Source organism: Nipponia nippon, unplaced genomic scaffold (assembly GCF_047370975.1).
Source record: "Nipponia nippon isolate SJK-2023a ecotype South Korea unplaced genomic scaffold, ASM4737097v1 scaffold_2, whole genome shotgun sequence".
In the NCBI taxonomy this organism is placed as follows: Eukaryota; Metazoa; Chordata; class Aves; order Pelecaniformes; family Threskiornithidae; genus Nipponia; species Nipponia nippon.
In genome coordinates, this window is record NW_028262336.1 from 119507084 (window position 1) to 119526385 (window position 19302).

At 50.7% G+C, this 19302-nt stretch overlaps 1 protein-coding gene across 7 annotated transcripts in view; it reads right to left on the reverse strand.

Moving 5' to 3' along the window:
* AMOTL1 (angiomotin like 1) overlaps positions 1-18201 on the reverse strand; it is an 89424-nt gene extending 71223 nt beyond the window's left edge. The window contains exons 1-5 of one of the 7 annotated variants that reach the window (XM_087757822.1): positions 18090-18201; positions 11144-11300; positions 10148-10913; positions 3326-3461; positions 721-771 (exon numbers count right to left, since the gene is read on the reverse strand). In XM_087757822.1, the coding sequence (XP_087613948.1) occupies positions 721-771; positions 3326-3410 (136 nt within the window). In that variant the 5' untranslated portion in view covers positions 3411-3461; positions 10148-10913; positions 11144-11300; positions 18090-18201. Of the gene's footprint in view, positions 1-720; positions 772-3325; positions 3462-10147; positions 10975-11143; positions 11301-16110; positions 16232-18089 lie in introns of those variants that run through there. The other 6 variants (XM_087757824.1, XM_087757823.1, XM_087757825.1 and 3 more) reach the window with 6 other exon arrangements.
* Positions 18202-19302: the final 1101 nt, after the last annotated feature.

Below are 19302 nucleotides of genomic sequence, written 5' to 3' on the forward strand. Positions count from 1 at the left end.
TAACACATGAAGGTACTAAACACATAGAATCATAGAATCATAGAATCATTAAGGTTGGAAAGGACCTCTGAAATCATCGAGTCCAACTGTTAACCTGCCTGGTCCACCTCTAAACCATGTCCCTAAGCACCACATCCACACATTTTTTTAATACTTCCAGGGACTGTGATTGCACCACTTCCCTGGGCAGTCTGTTCCAATGCCTCACCACTCTCTCCGTGAAGAAATTTTTCCTAATATCCAGTCTAAACCTCTCCTGGCACAACTTGAGGCCGTTTCCTCTCGTCCTATCGCTTGTTACTTGGGAGAAGAGACCGACCCCCACCTCGCTACAGCCTCCTTTCAGGTAGTTGTAGAGAGCAATAAGGTCTCCCCTCAGCCTCCTCTTCTCCAGCCTAAACAACCCCAGCTCCCTCAGCCGCTCCTCATAAGACTTGTGCTCTAGACCCTTCACTGGCTTCGTTGCCCTTCTCTGGACATGCTCCAGCACCTCATTGTCCTTCTTGTAGTGAGGGGCCCCAAACTGACCCAAAACATCTAGCATTGAGCTGTCCCATCCCTCTGATGGATAGCATTCAAATGCAACACAGAGAGGAGGCACCGATGATGATGAATTTATGCAGTGGAAAGCATTCAGTGGCTGCCCTGTGTTTCAAGTCATCTCCTAATTACTCTACATAGGAAAAAAGGAAGAGGAAAATGTATCACGCATGGACTTACCCAGCTGATCCAGAGCAAAGAGGGCTGGGGCACCTTCGGAGAGCTCATTGTCTGAGGGAAGAAGAACAAATGCTTGGAAAGGTCAGCTGGAGAGGGAGGTGTGGAGAGCTGGGGTGACAACGCTGGTTTAATCACACTGCAGATAAGCCCCTGCTCAGCTTGCTTCCAATTCACCCCGACAGCCTTCATATGCATGTTTCTTTTAATCCAGTTGTTATTGAAAAACCTTGGAGTCAGCTTAAGATGGAGACTTGGCAGGATGAACCCTTACCCTCCCCAGCACTGCCTAAAAGCCAGCGTTCTGCTGCCCTGTCTCTGCCCACACCGGGATCCCCTGGCCCTGCTCCCCTTTTTGGCCATGCCGCAGCTCTCCGCTCCCTTTCCCTGGCTCACCCGGGTCTCAGGGCATGGCCAGGAGCATCGTGCCTGCAGCAAAGCTTTCCTGCATGCTACAGTCTCCTCCAACAGCGGCAGGTGGGGTAGGTTTAGCCAGCGGGAGAAGGAAAATGCTCCGAATGGAATTTTTCAGAGGCTAAGCAAACCCTTGAGTCATCCGATAATAATATTGCTGTAACTCAGTGCCTGTGGCAAGTTAGACCATGAGCTCTGGAAACTCCTGAGCTGGTGGCATCTCTCACCGAAGACTCATGGGAGATTATTCTGGATCCCAAGCCCAATCCCACCATGAACCCACCCATCCTTGCCTGCTTCCAGCTGCGGACCACAGCGCACAGGGATCCCTCTCTGCCAGAAGGACCCACAGCCACGTAGGAGCATGTGGCCCAGTGTTAAATGCCATTTGTGCCTTGGGGTTGGTGGGTATTTCTCTACTTTCAAACATTTCTTTCAATGTCAAAATGCTGCTAAATTGCAGAAACTCAATGCAATTAAAAAAAAAAATAAATGTGCAAAGAGTGGGTTTTTTCCTGTTGTATTTTGTTTTTTTTTTTTCTTTCAGGTTCATGGCATTTGTTCAATGCATGGGTTAGACTAAAAAGCCTTTTAGTCTGAAATCTGTGAACGGCTCCTAGAAGGTTCAAGGAGGATGTTTAAGAAGGGCAGGTGCATGACACCATATAGTAATCCACGCCTGTGACATTTCTAAAAGATCTTGCCCCCCACTATAAAATACTGTTAGGCCCATCAGTTGGCTATGAGCCACTAGTTTAGGACAGCAACAGGCTGCATACAAAATCAAAGGCCAACGTATATCCACATTTAACTGTTTTGGATTTTTATAACTCGTGATGGCAGTGACTCTGCCCTCCTCTGCATTACAGACCCAAGCACAGTGGGATCCCAAACCCAGCAGTATAACCCAACCTATAAACGGTAACAGAGACCACGCACATGGCTAAGATTTTAGAAAAATAACAGAAGCAGAGATTATCCTAATGAGCAAGAAGGATGGACTGTGGCAAGCATCCCTGTGCTGGTCCCTTGGAGCCACCCTGCGCTGGGTACCTGCAGAAGCAGCAGATATGCTATCATAAGGATGCCACCCAGTGGTGCTTGGCTGGGGAGGTTGAACCCAGAGCTGCTGGGTTCAAAACCATAAACCTCCTTATCTAATTAAATTCTTGTGGAAAAGGAGGCGATGCCGCATCTCAGGCTGTTCCCTTCCCCAGGCATCTGAGCTATCAGCAGGAAGCCGAAGGAAACAGATGGAGATAAGCGGAGCATTTTACCAAAGCAAAATGTTTCTGTTCCCAAGGTTCTGTCATCTGGAAGGCTGTGGGTTTATTTTGGTTTCAGTCCGGGGCACAGCGTGTCCCAGCCAAAGAAGGAGCTTTGCCCAAGGAGGGGCAGCTTGTGCTGGCCGGGGGGACGGGGACCTCCGGTGACAAAGATGAGCTGGGGCCGAGCAGGGAGCACATGTGGCTGCTTCTGCCAAATGTCTGAACAGAGATTAAAAAGCAAATTACAGCAGCTGCTTGGAAATTAGGTAGAGATGAATCGATAGAGGAAATAGTTCTGCTGGCTATTTCCCATTGCATCTGCCCCGAGTGCTTTCCTGAGACTGGTGATTTCTGGAGAGCAATGGACCCCAGCCTTGGGCTGGGAGGTTTTGTGTCATGCTAAATTGGGCTGAAACCTTGAAAGGTCCTGCACAGAAAGCCCCAGCCAGGCCAGCTCTTGGCCCCCTTGTCACTGCTGGGACAGCGTGTCTCCCTGGAGCCATCCTAAATTGTCTTACCCAAATACGATTGAAGAGAGAAGGGGGTATTTTACTAGCTCCCCTCCTCACTCCTTCCCAGCCACTGCCATCTGCAGAGTTCTGCTTGTGGAGAATGAGGGTGGTCACATCTAGCACAAGTGGCATATTAACTTGCCAAAAGGTGGGTGTTGGGGGTGTTTTGGCAAAAGGCCACTCCAGAGAAGGAAGAGAAGCCACAGATCGAGTGCATGTGTCAGTGTGCCAGCTCCTGGCAAGACACTGCAGTGTGGGTCAGACCTTTCCCACCTTCATACTGAGTACTGCCTTGCTCAGGACATAGCCCAGCAAAACCCCTGGGAGCACTGCAAGCAGTGAAGGGCAGCAGCACATTGGTAAGGCTTCCCGCACATTCACTGGGTGGATTAAAAACCAGCAATCATGTCCTACCTCCTTTCACACTGGCAAAGGGATGGATCCCACCATGAGACAACCAGTTGGTTTCATCCAGCTTCCAGTTTTCACCAGGGTCCATCTCTGATCTGCAGCATCAAAGATTTGCTTGCAATGCCTCCTGCCGCTCTCTCTGGGGAATAACCAGAAGATACTCTGAGTGCCTGTCGTGGTCTGTACCATGGCTAGCTGCTGAGAGCTTGCCTCAGCAGAGGAAAATGTCTTCTCAATATTTCGGGAAAAAAAGGAAAAGAAAAAAAATCGCATGGCTCACAGGGGACTGTTGGACCAAGGAGCAGCTGATTCTGCCAAGCCTTGACTTACCACATCGACAGGTCTCCCTGCTGTGTCAGAAGGCCACCGATGCTTGGACCTCTTCCATTTTCTGTTGTCAGTCTGACCAACACTGACAAATTCCTAATCCCTCACAATATTTGCAGGGATGGGGTTTTATTTCTGAGCAGGGTGACGTGCCACAGGGCTGTCCATCGGGGATGAGTGTCTCGGCTCTACATGCCCAGCCTGACTGCACCCCGGGGTCCCAGCTGGCAAGGGGAGCAGGCAGGGGTGCTGGCCCTTGTTCCCGTGTCCCAGCCCCTCTATGGACAGGAGTTACAGGCTGGGAGTTATCCATTACATATTACAAGCCAATGCCACCACTGGCCACTTGGCTCTCACAGCTGCCCCAGCCCTGGAGCGGTGGCTGTGAGCCACCAGGGAAGGATGGAGATTATTGAGCAGTTAAAGCTGGAGCTCCTAACCCTAAAAACTCCCTTTCTGGTGCAGACACTGAATTATTTTCCTGTCTATTGGCCATTCAGTGCTACCTACAGGTTTGCTGCAGGTGGGAGTCCATGGGAATACGTGGAGGCATTTTCCCTCCCTGACCCGTTGGATCTGTGCATCCCTGGCAAGGTAAGCACACAGGGGCATTTCATCGATCCCTACATTTTCAGGATTACATGGATCTGGGAGGGAATAGAGTCCTTCCAGCATCAACAACCTCTAAATTATCAAGGAAGCACACACCAGTGTTGGGATGCAACAAAAAGTTACTGCAGAGCTTTCTTGCCTCTGCAGGAAGATGCTGAAGAGGAGGTGACAACAGGGACCGTCCCTAACATTGTCTGAGCCAAACCCGGACCCCAAATGGCACCAATGGAGCTGGTTTCATGGTTAGGTGAGTCCCCTGGGACCCACCACACTGGACGCTGTGCATCTCTACTCAGCCCCTGATTTTCATCATCATCTCTTGTAGGAATTTGTTGCAATTTAATGCTGCCAGGGCCCTGAATTGAGGCCACTCCTGGGAGGGACAGGCAGGTAGCGATGGAGGGATACCATCACACCAGCACCATTTCCTTAGGAAACCAGGCAAAGAAAGAGGTGGATGGGCCCTGTCCCCATGGGGAAGTGAAGCATGGCTGAGCCACACCATTGCATTTCCCAAGCACTGGTGCTCCCCAGCCACCATCTCATCCAGGGGAGATGTTGCAGCTGGGGGGTCTGTGGGAAGGGGCAGTAGCCCCACATCGGCATATCGCCCCAGTGGCTCCCAAGCCCCTGCCCCAGTGCGCTGCTGGATCTCACCAGGGTGAATCATGGCTGTGCTGGTGCTTCCCTGGCTGGCCAGACCTGCGAGAGGTCATTTCACCCGGTCAACACCTTAATTAAGTAGAATTAAATCCTTGTGCATATGCGTTTGCTGAGCAGCAAACAGGACCGGTCACTGCCGCATGCAGGCGGAGCTCGACTGGGGTTTTTTGATGTAGCAAATTCATCTGAAGGGCAATTAATAGGTACTGAGACTCTGGGTGAATTTGGGTTGAATACGTAATGAGTTTTAGCTCAAAGAGAAGAAAAAAGTTCTGAGAAAAGCTGCAAGGCTCCATTTTGACATTTTTAAGATGAAACATTTTTTGTTGTTCTTTCAAATGATGTTTTTAGTTTGAAAGTGACCTAGTTTGCTTTTTCTTTTCTTTTTTCTTTTTTTAAGTTATGAAAAGCACTAAATAATCTCAAACCAGAATGTCTCGTGCAATGCTTATGAAAAGAAATCAAAGAAGAAAAGAAACATTCTCCTTTAGGGGGTGACCCAAAACAAAAAGTATTTTCAATTTTTCCGTTCAGTTACTGAAATGAAAAACCTATTATTTGTACAGCTCCACTACTGAAAGGCATCTTGTCAGTGTGTACTGCTGGCAATTTATTTTTTTCCACCTGCCAAGGGAGAGGTTTGTCTGCAAGTTCAATAAAAGTATAAGAGAGAAAGAACGAAAGGGCAATTTATCAACATAGCGTACAAGATAAAATGGCTTTTCCATATTCACTTGTTTCTCTGAAAGAAGAAAAAAGCAAACGTCCAGACCTCAGCTCTTTGCCCGCTGTCCCGCTCTCTTCAGAATCATATAGACATGAGATCGTACAGACACGAGCCCTGAGCTCGCGTCACACAGAAGATTAATTGCAAATGTAAAACTTCTGAATTTACTGATACATAAGGTCTAACCAATATTAGAGAAAGCAAAAGACAAAATTTATTTGGGACAAAAATACTGGCAATGAGAAACACCTAAAAGATCATAAGCCTCAGTCATTGCTGCAGCTTTGGGGCATCCATCCCTTCCCTTCACAGCAGAGCTTGGTGCCAGCAGAGGCTGATGGCATCAGGTCCTTGGGGCCAGCATCACAGGATCAGGGATGGCTTTGTGGTCCCTGTCGCACCACAGAGCATCTTTCGTGCCCACCCTCCGCTGCGGCCGCCCAGCAGGATGGGATGGGAGGGAAAGGGATGGGTATGAACACAGACCAGGGCCCGCTGGCTGCATTAATGTTCATGCAATAGACTTTTCTCACTAAAATGCAAAGCTGAAGAAAGAGGCATTGCCGCTCAGCCTGGTGTCTCGCAAGGGCTGGGATTTATGCTCCAGCTGCTTGAAGCGCTCAGCGTTGTTGCAGTCAACAGTCAACACCTATTACCACCATCTTCTAAGAAGACAAATCAAATGTCAGATTTTCCAAAGTGCCTGCACTCAGATCCTGTGTTCAGCCTTCATTTAGGGCAAGGGCAGCTCATTTTACACACCTACAGCTTCCACCAGTCCTCTAAGAAGAAACAAGATAAGAAAAGACTTGACTCACATTCCTGCTATATGTCATATCCTGATACAATATAAAAAACTAATAGGAGCCAAATGAATTAAGACCCCTTTCACTTCACAGCTTTCACTATACCTCAATAACACCCACACGGATCACAAACCACTGTCCATTTTCAGCCTAACCTGCAAATCTCTTCCAAGCTGCAGAATAAAATAGCGTAATACTGGAATGACCATTTCAGCAATATTTGACAACCCATCTAATCTGTAAGAAGTGGCTGTCGGAGGACACACCCCAGTTAAGCTCCTCTTCTGGAGCATTTCCAGTTTAAGACAATCTGCCATGCAGCCTCTCTGGGCACTCAGCAGCTACACAGGGATTTTTTTTTTTTTAGTACCATAAATTGCAGAATTCACACAGCCAGAACAGCAGGAAAATAAAAGTTAATGACCTGAGAACAACCCAGGCAGGCAAGAGATTAAAGCGTCAAACCCTAAATGCTCCAGCAGGCAGGGGCTTGATCTGGAGGACAAGAAGAAGCCAGCAGCATTTGCTCAAGCACTGCCCTCAAAATTGGCTCCATCCACATAGCCCACCAAAACCAGGCACTGCTGAGCGGAGATGCGGATGCTGTACGAAGGATCTCACGTTTCTCTGACCTATCATATCTCCTTGCATACGGTTCAACTTCAGAGCTCTAGCTGCATCCACCTACTTGACCGGGGGTAAAAATCAGTGGTATCTTCCAGAAGATGCAGACTCAGCTACTGCTATCCTCCACAAGGAATGAAGGAGGGCCCAGTTTCGCGAGATGCTCAGTCCAATCTGACCTGGGCATTGCTAAGGCTGGTGACCAGCTAGGGCTGGTGATCACCTAGGGCTGGTGATAACCACACACCACCTCACTGGTCCAAGCCGCCAAAGCAGCACAAAGGAGCTCGTTGCACTTAATGATTTATTTATTTAGACAAACAACTTTTCCAACCCGTTGTAGCTCCTAAGAAGAGCTCACGTGTGAACATTTCTGAGCAGGATCTGGCCCGAGGGAGATGGGGGGTGTGGGGTGCACACAGCTGGTTCCTGGGCAGCAGAGCGACCCCAAGACACACCATCACAGGGCTTGGTGACCAGGCCAGGGCGGGTGGCTGCAGAGCCACCACTAGCATGTTGCAACCCAGTGTGAAGCAGGGGTCAGCATTGGCAGAGACTGGGGCAAGAGAAAGGGCTACACAACAGCTGAGGTTGCCGCCAGACACGGGAGGTCTGGTAGATGGGGCAGCAGGGAGGACACTGAGGAGAGTGGGGTTAGGTATCAGTTTGGTGAGGGAGGGTGGGACAGGGGAGAGAAATCTGTTTCTGCTCACATTGTAAACCCTACAGTTCAGCCCGGCCATTGCTAGTGCGTTTTCCAGAAAGAGAGGGCACCGACCCTAACCTGTGCCTCCGAGCAATTTGTGGGGTTTGGGATGGAGATTCACCACACCAAAGGGATGAGGTGGGCAGCCAAGCCAGGATTGAAGCTGAGGCAAGAAGTGGGGACTGAAGAAGGGAGCTTGGTCCAGCTGGAGAAGAGGGAGAGATCACGGGCAGACTGCAGGAGGTCTTGGGCAGCAGTCTTACAGCAGCCACGCATGGGATTAAATGCTACGAGACAGATTCCTTTCCCTGGGATGTTTCCCAGTGCCCTGCAAAAATACTGGGATAGCGACACAGCCTTCCTCTCATCAAGCATGGGCTGGAAATGTCCATCCCTGTGCTCACCAAAATGGTATATACATCCTTACAGTGCCTGTTCCAGCCCAGTGCTCACCAAAATGGTATATACATCCTTATGGTGCCTCTACGGTAACACAGATTCTTCCCACTCCCAGTGAGTCCAGAGAAGTTAAAGCATCCCCTGACCCTCAGTTTTGCTCAGAGCAAAACTTTTATCTGTCAAAAAGGCCATGTACGCCAAATGTGAGAGCAGGGCCGAGGTGAAGTCACATCGCTTGGGCAAGCAGCAGCTGCTCTTGGGCAGGTATCGCTGCCCTGCGAAGGCATTGCCTTTCGGCACCTGCCTCTCCGCAGCAATTAGTGAGAAGGTCTGTGCGAGCCTTTCGGAGCTGAGCAGGGCAGGATCAGGCCTTGGAGGGGGACATCACAAACCCATGTAACTGGGAGCACGATGGCCACAGCGAAGGGCACAAGCTGATAAACGGCTTCCCCTGTACCACAGAGCTCAGCCTGACAGCTGCCTTTAATCACCCACTGCTGTTCTTTACTGCCTTGGATGTACTCCCTTAATCAGTCCGAAAGGTGACTAATGAGCTATTTGTTAATGCCATCATTCAAAAAGCTCTATTTGTAGCTGGTCTGAAAGAGGTTTTTTTAAAAGCGGTGAGTTTCAGCCAACTGGCACAGAGCATGATCACAAGTTAATTATATGATCTCATGGTGGTTATCTCGAACTAATACATCATTAATCTGATCTTACAACAGCTAAAGGAGAAGCCCAGAGCCAAGAAGCACTTGAAGGCTCCGCAGTCCCCAGGACAGGAGCCTTTTTTATAAAAGCTGCGGGTTTACACACAGCAGGCACATGTCAGGACAAGCTGCACATTGTATCGCTCCCCTTGCCCCGACAAACCAAAACGTTCAGGAGCCAGGAAACACACAATCTCCTCCGAAGGGACCCTTCCCAAAAGCACAGCTGCTGTTCCCCTGCCTTGGTTCAGGGCTGCCAGGACGGCCAGAGCAGGAAGGGGCTCGGAGGCAGGCTCCCAGCATTGCCCGCAGATCCCAAGGCATTTCTGATAAGCCCTCTGTATGATGAAGCCCTTTCGGAGGACCTGTCCCAGCCCGGTCTCAGGGAGACATTGGCAGGTGGGTAGTTTCAAGTCACCCACACTGATGGGGACAGGTGCTAGAAGCTCCTCTATATCCTCCATATCCCTTTGGATGTAAAGGTAGGAGGCAAACCAATAAATACATCCCTATTTACATGTCATGATTTCATCTGAATAGCTCATCCCTAGCTAGGGACACACATCTACACAAATACCCCGGATCCAGAACAAAAGCTTGAAAAGCTTTGAAAATACAAGCTGCAATTTCAGCTAAGCTCTTACTCTCACTCCTGAGCAGGGTGCCCCAAAAAACGGCCCCGGAGGAGCTCACAAGCCTGTCCCAGCCATCCCGCAGGCATGGCAGGACATCAGGAGCCACCTCGCAGCGCTCCAGGACCACCGCTCTGATGACAAGGTATGGGAGATGCTGGGTGCGCACATCGACCCGGATTTTGGGTGGTTTTAAGATCTGTAAGGTCCTCCAAGTTACCACATGGAATAAAATTTTTCTTTCTTACTTCTCTAGTCTTCTTCCAAAATCAGCAAATCAAATCACAACTCAACAATTCAAATGTTAAAGCACTTGAAGCAAAGCCTGTGTCTCCCTTTGTGCCTTTTGCAGAGCTGAATGTGCTAAACTAGCAATATCAAACACCACCACACCTCACTTCTGCCAGTTATCTTCACAGGCGATTAGCTGCCAGGTTATTTCAGCCATAACAATCACTCACCTATTTAAGAGAGGATAATTTCTCCGTGCTGTTCCTGTGACCTCTCAGAAAGCACACGACTGCCTTTTCTTGCATTCATAGTAGAAAATGTTCCTGTTCCAGCCTCAGTTTGGACAAGATCTTTCAAAAAATGGTAAAATAGAAATGGTAAATCTTACCTGACAAAATACCCGTGATTTCTCTGGTGACAAAAAGCATCCGTGCCTTCGTGCTGCAAGACCAAAGCTTTCTTGGGGAGATGTTTGTCCTCTGTTGGGTAAGGGCTCCGTGAAAACTATGCAGCCATTGCCTAGACTTGCTTTGGTTTGGGTAGGTAAGTCACGGGAATTCAGCTGCTCTTGTGTGTTCAAAGAGCTTCAGAATGCTCTACACCACCTATCGGCGTTACGGTTCCCGCAAGTATGCGAGGTATGCGTTTGTCTTCCTGAGTCATATAATTATCTTTGGGAAAGTAACCCATGGAAGCACAGCAGAGGGAAAAAAACCCAACTGGCCATGTAAATCCCTCGACAGTCTGCAGTAGCCCTGCAAGGAGATCCCCTCGAACAGAGGCTTTGCTAATTCATATGTCCCAAACGTCAAAGCTAACGGAGATGCTGAGCTGTCCGCTTTCGTTCCTGCCTTCCTCGGCAGTTTGCAGCAGCATGTGCGGGGAGAGCCGAGGAGAAGGAGCGGCACGGTCTCGAAAGCAGCCACGGTGCTGGAAGAGCTGATCTGAAGTTCAGTGGGTTGCACAGGTTACAGGGTGGCCTCTGGCCAGGAGGAAAGGTAGGGTGAAATAGTCCCTGATGAGTGCTGTTAATGGAGGTTGAGTCATCGGTGATACGGGCTGAAAAAATGATGTGATGCGCCAGTGTCTGGGCTAGTTACATCTTGATAAGGATGGCGGATGTCTTCCTGGGTTTTCCGTTGAGTCAGAAGCACCTGGGGAAAGGTGACACCAGGAAAGAGATTTCTGCCATCATCAAATGCCACCTCAGGCAATCTGAGAAGAGGAATAGATACCACGAGAGAATGGGATACTACGTAGGTTGGCTTCCCAGAGAAGCCCCTTGTGCCCAGCATAAGGGAGGAGAGAAGGCTGAGAATGGAGAGCAAACAGTGAAGGGGGCCTTGATTACACCATCTTCCCACAAGGAAGAATATGGGCTTACCATGGAGAGAATGGCTCCAGCAGATGTTCACACCCTGCAATGTTTTGTCAGAGTTGCCAGTTTTCCCCAATGGCTTATAACAAGGACATCTCAGAAGTGAAGCTCCAATTCGTGCGTGACAGCAGCAAGCTCACTTGAGCGTAGGCAGTCCACACACCTGAAGCAGATGTGAACAGATCTTGTTTTTTGCTCTGCCTCCCAAAAGACCAGGTCCATCCATCATCTCTCTTGACAGCTTACAGTACTCAGGAGGTGATTTCAAAATTATGAGCTCAGCTGTGAAGGACTTCCAGCCACCAGGTTAGACAGAAAACCTCATACCCGGGAGGCAAACAGCTCCCATTCCCAGGACCAGGAGGGCTTCAAGCACCCATGTGCATTGAATGACAGAGAAATGTGCTGTGCAGCCTTTGAACCAACTCTGATCGGTGGCCTTTGCTCTTTCCAGCTGGGGCTCAGTTTTATCACCCCATCCTGGCTTTGGCCAGCATTGCCTAATGCCTCCAACAGTATGTGGCTGTGCCTGGCACCTTCGTGTGGCGTGAGCAGGTTGGGACGCTGCCAGGCATGAGGTGGGCTGCAGGCTGCCTGTGCATTTAGGAAGCCAGCAAGTCCTGGAGCAGCAGACATCAGTGAGGGAGCAAAGACCCTCAAAGACCTTGTGTTCCCACACCTCCTCCAGAGGCATGTCTCAGCTCTGACCACAAAGGAAAAAGCATCCAAGCTCTTACCCAGAGGCGTTTTGGGGACTGCCAGCACGGTGCCAACTGGTGCCAGCTGCGGTGGCAGCCGGTGTGTGGGGCAGTGAAAGATTCAGGCTGTGCCACCGCCTGTGCGCAGGTGAGGAGCTGAGAGGGGCCCTGGCTGTGCTGGGATATCCCAAGGCCATCCTCACATCCAGGCTCGCCCACCACAGCTGCAAAGCAGGAGAAGCAGCCCTGGCAGTGTTGAAGCTCTCCCACCAAGCCCCTGGGGTGCTGGTGCCCCAGGATGCACCCCGAGGATGGGGATGCCCCAAGGCTTCAACTCTTTAGTGGGAGACACTTGGAGAAACCACGCCACTTGGACAGAAGTCAAGCAATGGACATATGTGCAACGGAGGCTTTGGATTAAGCTTGTTTTTCCAAAAAAAATCCTACGTAGCAGGCTTGTAATTACTGTGACACCAAGTCTTGATGGCTTTTCCAGGCCTGCTGACATGGGGCATGCTCTTACCCTCCTCCTGGCGTGTCTGTGTGGGGCTGCGGTCGCCCCACCATGGCACAGGCTCATTCACTCCTGCACAAACATCCTGGGGAGCCAAAACCGCCTTCGGAAAGGTGAGCAGCTGGCGCCGCGTAATTCACAGCGCTCCATGGCTCTTACACTGTGAGTCATGAGCTCCCCGGCAGATTTACAGCCGGCAGCACCGATCTGCCTCACAGAAAAGTGGAGCAGACGGTTGCAGCCCAAGCCAAGCTCCTGGGTGAGACAGGATGAGGCGGAGATGAGCAGTCGCTGCACAGCGTTGCATCTGCTGCAGAAGGGTTTACAAGCAAAGGGGGTGTCTCTCCTCTCTTCCCACCCTGTGCCGGGGACACGGGGTGGTGCTGGATGTCACCAGCCTCCTGTTCCTTCTCCAGCCACATCGCCTGAGCCTTGCAGCTGGGTGCCCATGTCAAAACTCCCGTCCCTCACAGCTTGTCCTGCTCGCCAGTTCTTCTGAACTGGGCGGGGAAAGGTCTTCACACCGGCACGTGTCTTCCACTAAACATCTGCCCAGCTGCAAGCACTGTGCTCCCCCAAAAGAGTGGGGCAAATGGAGACAGAGGGTCACACCAGACAACAGGATGAGAAAGGCCATCCCGCTGTGGCTGGCAAATTCTGTCTGAAAACAGACACTTTTTCCTAGGAAAGCCTTTCTGGGCACCACCTCGCAGGGCAGCTCAGGGAGGAGCTGAGTGGGACCTTGTCCATGTCCCGAACACTGGTGGGGTGCTGCACCGCTGCCTCTTGAGCAGCAACGGAGCCTCGCGGCTGAGGGCTGGTCTGTCCCCCCTCCCCATGCCCTGGGCACATCATCCTCCTGTTCAGTAACACTGCTGGGTTACCTGCACCGAGTGAGGGAGAGGAGGGAAGGGTGGCTGGTGGGAGGAAGGAGATAAGTCCCGGGCCAGCCGCAGGCAGCGGGGAGTCTCAGGCTACTTGTGGGGCAGGCAGAGACAGGCAGCAGCTCTTGGGCTACTTGGCAGTGGGAGAGTCAGAGCAGAGCTCTGTCTCACTGGGACCCCAACAGACACCACAGCCATAATCATCATAATTTTCTCCCTGGTGAATGACAAGAGCAGGCTGAGGAAGCTTCTTTGCTCAAAAACCTAAGTACATCGTTCAGTGCAGTTGAGGCTCAGGCAGGATCTCTGCTGGCAGATGGGAAACACTTCAGCTCTTTTGTTTAAGCTGCAGTATTTTTCAGAGGACTGAGTTAGAAATATTTACAGCATTCTCCTCAGAAGAAGCTGCTTTTGGGAATGTCATTCTGTGCTAAACAAAATTAGAGCTCCGCAGGGAAAAATAAAGAGGGAAACCAACCAGCACCTCATCGAATGGCTTCCCCAGGATCAGACAAGAGCAGAACAGGGGTTGGTAAGTGAGTGGTGGTGTTGGCGACTGTGGGAGGAGATACGTGGCAAAACCAGACCACAGTGGCCCTTGTAAAGGGTGCCTTATCCTTCCCTCCTTATCTGGCTGCATATGGGGGATATGGCATCCCGCACCCGGTCTGGCTTCTAATCCATCCTCCTTCAGTTCAGGGTTAACCCAGCACCTCTGCTCCCTGCAGCTCACCCACGCACGGCTCTGACCTCCCCCAGTCCTGTATTTCGCCATCCAAGGGCAAGCCCGCACTTGCTCCGGCTCAGCCGGCACCCGGCGTGCCTCTCCCTGGGCTGCGGGAGCGGGGCTGCCGGGTGCCCCGGCCCCAGCTCCCTCAGAGAAAGATGCCAGCACTCGGAAGGTGCTGGTGCAGGGCGCCCAGGTCCCGGCCGACCGTCTACCTGGCTTTGTGGCATGCATGTTGGACAGACACATAGGCAGATGCTTGTTGACGGTTTCACGTGGTAGAAGAGAGAACACTCAAGTCTTGCCTGGGTAAGCTGGCATATTTACAGAGCAGACCAAGTGGGACCTTGAGATGACAGTAAGCCACAAGCTTGCTCATGTCTACCACATAAAAGGGAGAGCGAAAGCCCTGCTGTGGTGGTTGGGAGAAGAGAAATAAATCTCCCTCCTTCTTTCTCTAAGAGAAATAAGTCTCCTTACCCCCAAGAGTCCAGTCCCAATTTATGAGGGTATGATCTCTGTCCCCAGGGTCAGTGGTGGCACAGACACCTAACGTCTTGCCACTGGGGCCAAAGAAATGCATCCATCAATCCATCAGCCACTTTCTCCCAGTTTTCTCCTGGCTGCCCGCCCTTCCCTGTGAACTGTGCAGTGAGATGCTGCGGTCACCTCCCACCCCGCATCCTCTGCGGGCCCCTCCTCTAAATTGCAGGAGGACCTGGATGCATTCAGGTCTCAGCCCCACCTGATGCAGGGTCCTCTCTGCCTGCTGGCATGGGAGGAGCCAGGGCTGCTCACTGGGCATGAGGATGGCACAATTATAAGCCCCCACCACTAATTACACTAGGCAAGGGCTTGGCCACCAGTCTTAGATGTGGCACAGTGGGAAATGAGTCCCTGTCACCCCGCCTCACTCTCTTCAGTTCTTGTGAAAAACTAGAGAAGACCTTGGTTTTGCTCCACATCAGAACAAAACCAAAAGCTGAAACTCCTAAATATCTCATAAAAGAGAAATGCCATTTTCCAGCCAGGTCTGCATGCTGCTTAAGAAAATGTAACTGTCTCCACCATAAAAACATCAGCATTGCAGTGGCATTTGTTCCAGCTGAAATGTGAAGCATGCCAGCTCCTCTTCTCCTTTCACCTTACTGCTTGAGTATTCTTTAGACTTGCATTTTGTAGCAATAAGGGGCTTTTGATTTGTGCATGTTATTTAAACTCTCAGCAAGGAACCAAAGTAACAATTACCCACCCCAGGGTCTGGTGATTCATGGGAGACTCTGACGAACACAGTGATGCCGTGTAACCGGTATGAGCTATCAGTGAGGAACAACCGTAAAGAAAGTCTGCTCAGGTCAATTATGGAAGAACAGCGCCTAACAGGATGTGTCCAGCTGCATCCTGGAGACTGAGACACCGGGTGATTTAATCATCCCTTGAGGTAATACACAGCCAATTATTACTTTCGCACTGAAAAAATTCATTCACATTACTGAAAAATTCGTCAGCAATCCAACTTCGGTGGGTAGCACTTTTCAAATGGAAACAGCTCCAGGTGTGGGGCAGAGAGAGACCTCCTCAGGTCAGCGATGTTCTCCCTGTTGACTTCAAGAGATGACAGACCAGGCACCCCAGTTGCAACAAAGTGAGTGTATAGGGATAGATTTATGGGGATAGCTTTTTACTGTATGATACACAATAACTGCCCTACACTTCTTAATAGCCAAGAAGACACCTCCTTTAGCACCAACAACTTTTCTGTGCCTTTACCAGGCTGCTCACCATAATGGTCAATCCTACCCACTTTGGCCACTGTGATTCTCTAATCAGAGACAGCTTGGACATGAACTGTTTTCAGAGGTTTTTGGTTTTTTGTTTTTTTTTCTACTACCACTCATAAATGAAATATAAGCTTTAAATTCTATTAAGTACATTAAATTTTGCCTGACTTTCTCTCCCCCAAGGAAAACAACTGCTCTCAAGCCTTTTTCTGTTCTTTCTGCTACCCACAAGCAGGAAGCATGCCCAGTGAGTCTGAGCAAATTGGAGGCACCTGCTTTAGGGCATGGAGCAATCCCATGGCTCTTCCCCAATAGATGGTGTGACAGAGGCTGCCCTTTCCCTTTTCCCTCCTCCCAGTAACCACTTACCCCAAGCTCGCCATCACTGCAGCTCAAAGAAACCTGCTGGCACTCTTCGATTCCCTCCATATCTCCGTTCCTTCCCTCCCCACTGAGCAGGCAGGGTCCTCTGCAAAGCCACCTTCTGCCCTCCTATGGGGACAGGGAACCACATTGGATGTACAGCTTGGGTTATCATCTGAAATGCCAAGAATTACGCTTTTCCTCCAAGATTTTTTTCATAAAGAATGAAACATTATATATGTTCCCTGGAAGGGAACTGAAGGGGACCTAATCTACCTCTTTTCCCCCATGAGCAAGCTATAACAGCTCATTCTTGGCCATCTGCAGCTTGGGCTGTGCTGGTGGGGTTTCCACTGCTGTTTTTTTTCCCAGGCACTGGAGCCTGCACGCCAGCCTCCACAGTTTTCCAAAGGGCTGTTGTTTGTGTCAGCAGTGGCCAGGACACACGGAGGCCCCAGGGCTGCTCCCTGCCCATGGAAGAGGAGGCACCCAACATTGTGTCCGCCCGACATTGCACACAAGGGGGTCAGCAGCAGCTCCCGTGGCCCCTGCACCCACCCCACTGCCTCCCAATTGCCAGGAAAATTGATATTTCCCTGGAAAATATTAATTAATCCTTTTTTTTTTTTTTTCCTTATTTCGGGAATGTACCACTTTCAACAAAGCTTCTGCCAGGAAAAGTTTCTCAGGCTGGAATTCCACGTATGGAAATGCCACTGGGGAGGTGCCAGCAGCTAGCGGTGAGGGCAGGGCGATGGTGGGACCTCAGATGGCCTGTTCAAATGTGGATCTTAGGCCTGAGTTTCCCCCATCCTTAACCCCTTGCTTATGATCTCGGGTTCTAACTCTTTTCCCAAGAAAATCAATAAATATAAAAATGATATCTGGTCCTCCTAAGAAGTTGAGAAAAAGGATAAAGCTAGAAAAGTGTTTCTTCCCAGCCATAGCTCAGGCTGTTTTACTTCCAGGGAATGTTGTCCACACATTTCCCATGATGTCTGTGAGTCCTGAGCCAAGATTGCACCATCCACACTGCGGCTGCTCTCTGCCACTTGGGTCTGAGAGACAAGAAGGGCTACAGGCTTCAGCGGGTGCGTAACAGCCCATGGCCAGACCAAAATGCAGAGGTGATGGTTGTCCTGTGCTAACTCAGCTCTAGCCTTCTGCCCACCCATGTCCTGCCCAGGCAGCAAAACACCACGCATGGCTGTGATTGCTTTTCCCTAATAGCACCAAGTAAGTCCATCCTCACAAACATCAATGCCCCACCAAAACACCTTCATGTCAAAACTCCCATTCCTCTCAGCTCGTTCTGCTCACCAGTTCTTCTGAACTGGGCAGGGAAAGGTCTTCACACCGGCACGTGTCTTCCACTAAACATCTGCCCAGCTGCAAGCACTGTGCTCCCCCAAAAGAGTGGGGCAAATGGAGACAGAGGGTCACACCAGACAACAGGATGAGAAAGGCCATCCCGCTGTGGCTGGCAAATTCTGTCTGAAAACAGACACTTTTTCCTAGGAAAGCCTTTCTGGGCACCACCTCGCAGGGCAGCTCAGGGAAGAGCTGAGTGGGACCTTGTCCATGTCCCGAACACTGGTGGGGTGATGCACTGCTGCCTCTCGGGGGCACGAAGGGAAGGAGGGGGGTGGATGGGAGACTGGCCGGGGGGCTGCCACTCTCCCAGCATTTTTGTGAAATGAGCCCTTTGTTTCCCTTCTTTTCCTTTACCAGTACCCGAAGTGGAAACAGTCATCTCCAGCCTCACCCAACACTGTTTTGAACAGAACTTCCACTTCTTTCCTTTGCAGTTTTAATGACAAAAACAACAACAAAAAAAGTAACATCCATATAAATCCACACCAGAGTGGGCTTTCTTTCCTCTTCCCATTTGTCAGTTCAGCAGCCAAACCAAACACAGGTGTCCCCACGCCTGCTTTCTGGGCACCGCTGGATCAATAAATGACAGGGCTCTGTTTCCAGCTTACCTTCAGAGGTCTCTCCTTACCCTGTTGGCCGTATCCAGCTCTCCTGTGGCAAGTTTGCCCAGCCCCAGCGTCCCCTTCCCCCCCAGCTCCGGTGCTGCTCCACCTGCACAGCGATGGCTCGGGGCTCTGTGTTATGAAAACGGGCATCAGGCGGCACTGCTTGGGATGGGATTCAAACCTACATGGTGGTGGAGTTATTCCTGGCTCACGTCAGTGCGTGTGGGCGCAGGACTCGGTGCAGGGAGCTAACATGAGCCTATGACATCACTGGTTAAATTTAGGGGATTAGCACAGTCCTAAAATGGTCTGGAGGAAAGCTACTGCCAGGCTGGCAGGAGAGAGACAGCACCCTGCAACCACCTCCCACCCCGAGCACAAGGCAGGGGATGGAGCCAGGAGTTTCTGCACCAGCCCCACTGCCACACCACATCACCCCTCCAAAAATAACCCCCCAGCAAGGTGCACTGTGCTTCGCTGCGGCACAAAAGCAAATTGCCTCCCTGGGCTTGCCTGTGGCAGGGCTGTGAGGACCCCTCTTGAAGTCAGACAGCCCCATGGAGCCGCTGCTCCTGCTCCGCTGGTCGGGGTGGAAGGCTGCAGGGCAACGGAGATGCCCCCCACGTGGCGGTGATGCGGGAGGGGAGGCGACGCCGAGCAGCTCCCAGCCCACAGACTCCCCCAAGAGCCTCCTGCAGCCAGCCACCATGTCCCTTCTCCAGGGGATGCTGCAGCTCTCACCAGCCAGCCCAGCCCTGAGAGGAGTGTACCTCCAAAGGAAAGCAATGGGAAACAGTCACAAAAGAGGCAGGTCCCCCAAAAGATGAAGAGGAAACTCCGCAATCCAAGAAGAGTCTCTGAATCCCAAGTCTGTCTGCCATTTGTAGAGGTGGGTGGAAGCTGTAGGGGTGTAATTGCAATTTGGGTTGGTTTTGGCAACCTCAGTACTTACAGAAGATGGCTTCTACAGTTCATGGTCTCTTTCGTGGACATTTTATTTTTTTCCTCTTGATTCCTTGTTGATTCTTGCAAAGCCCTCTCTATTCCTTGTGTGAAGAACATCCCAGGAAGCTATTGCAATAATACCGTTGAATTTTCACATACCTTCAGTATGGAGATTGTGGGACACCCACATTCGACATGACCAAAAGCAGCATCTCTCTGCTTCAGAGCATCCCATCTTGTATGAGCAACTGCCTTGTTTTGCTGCAGTTGT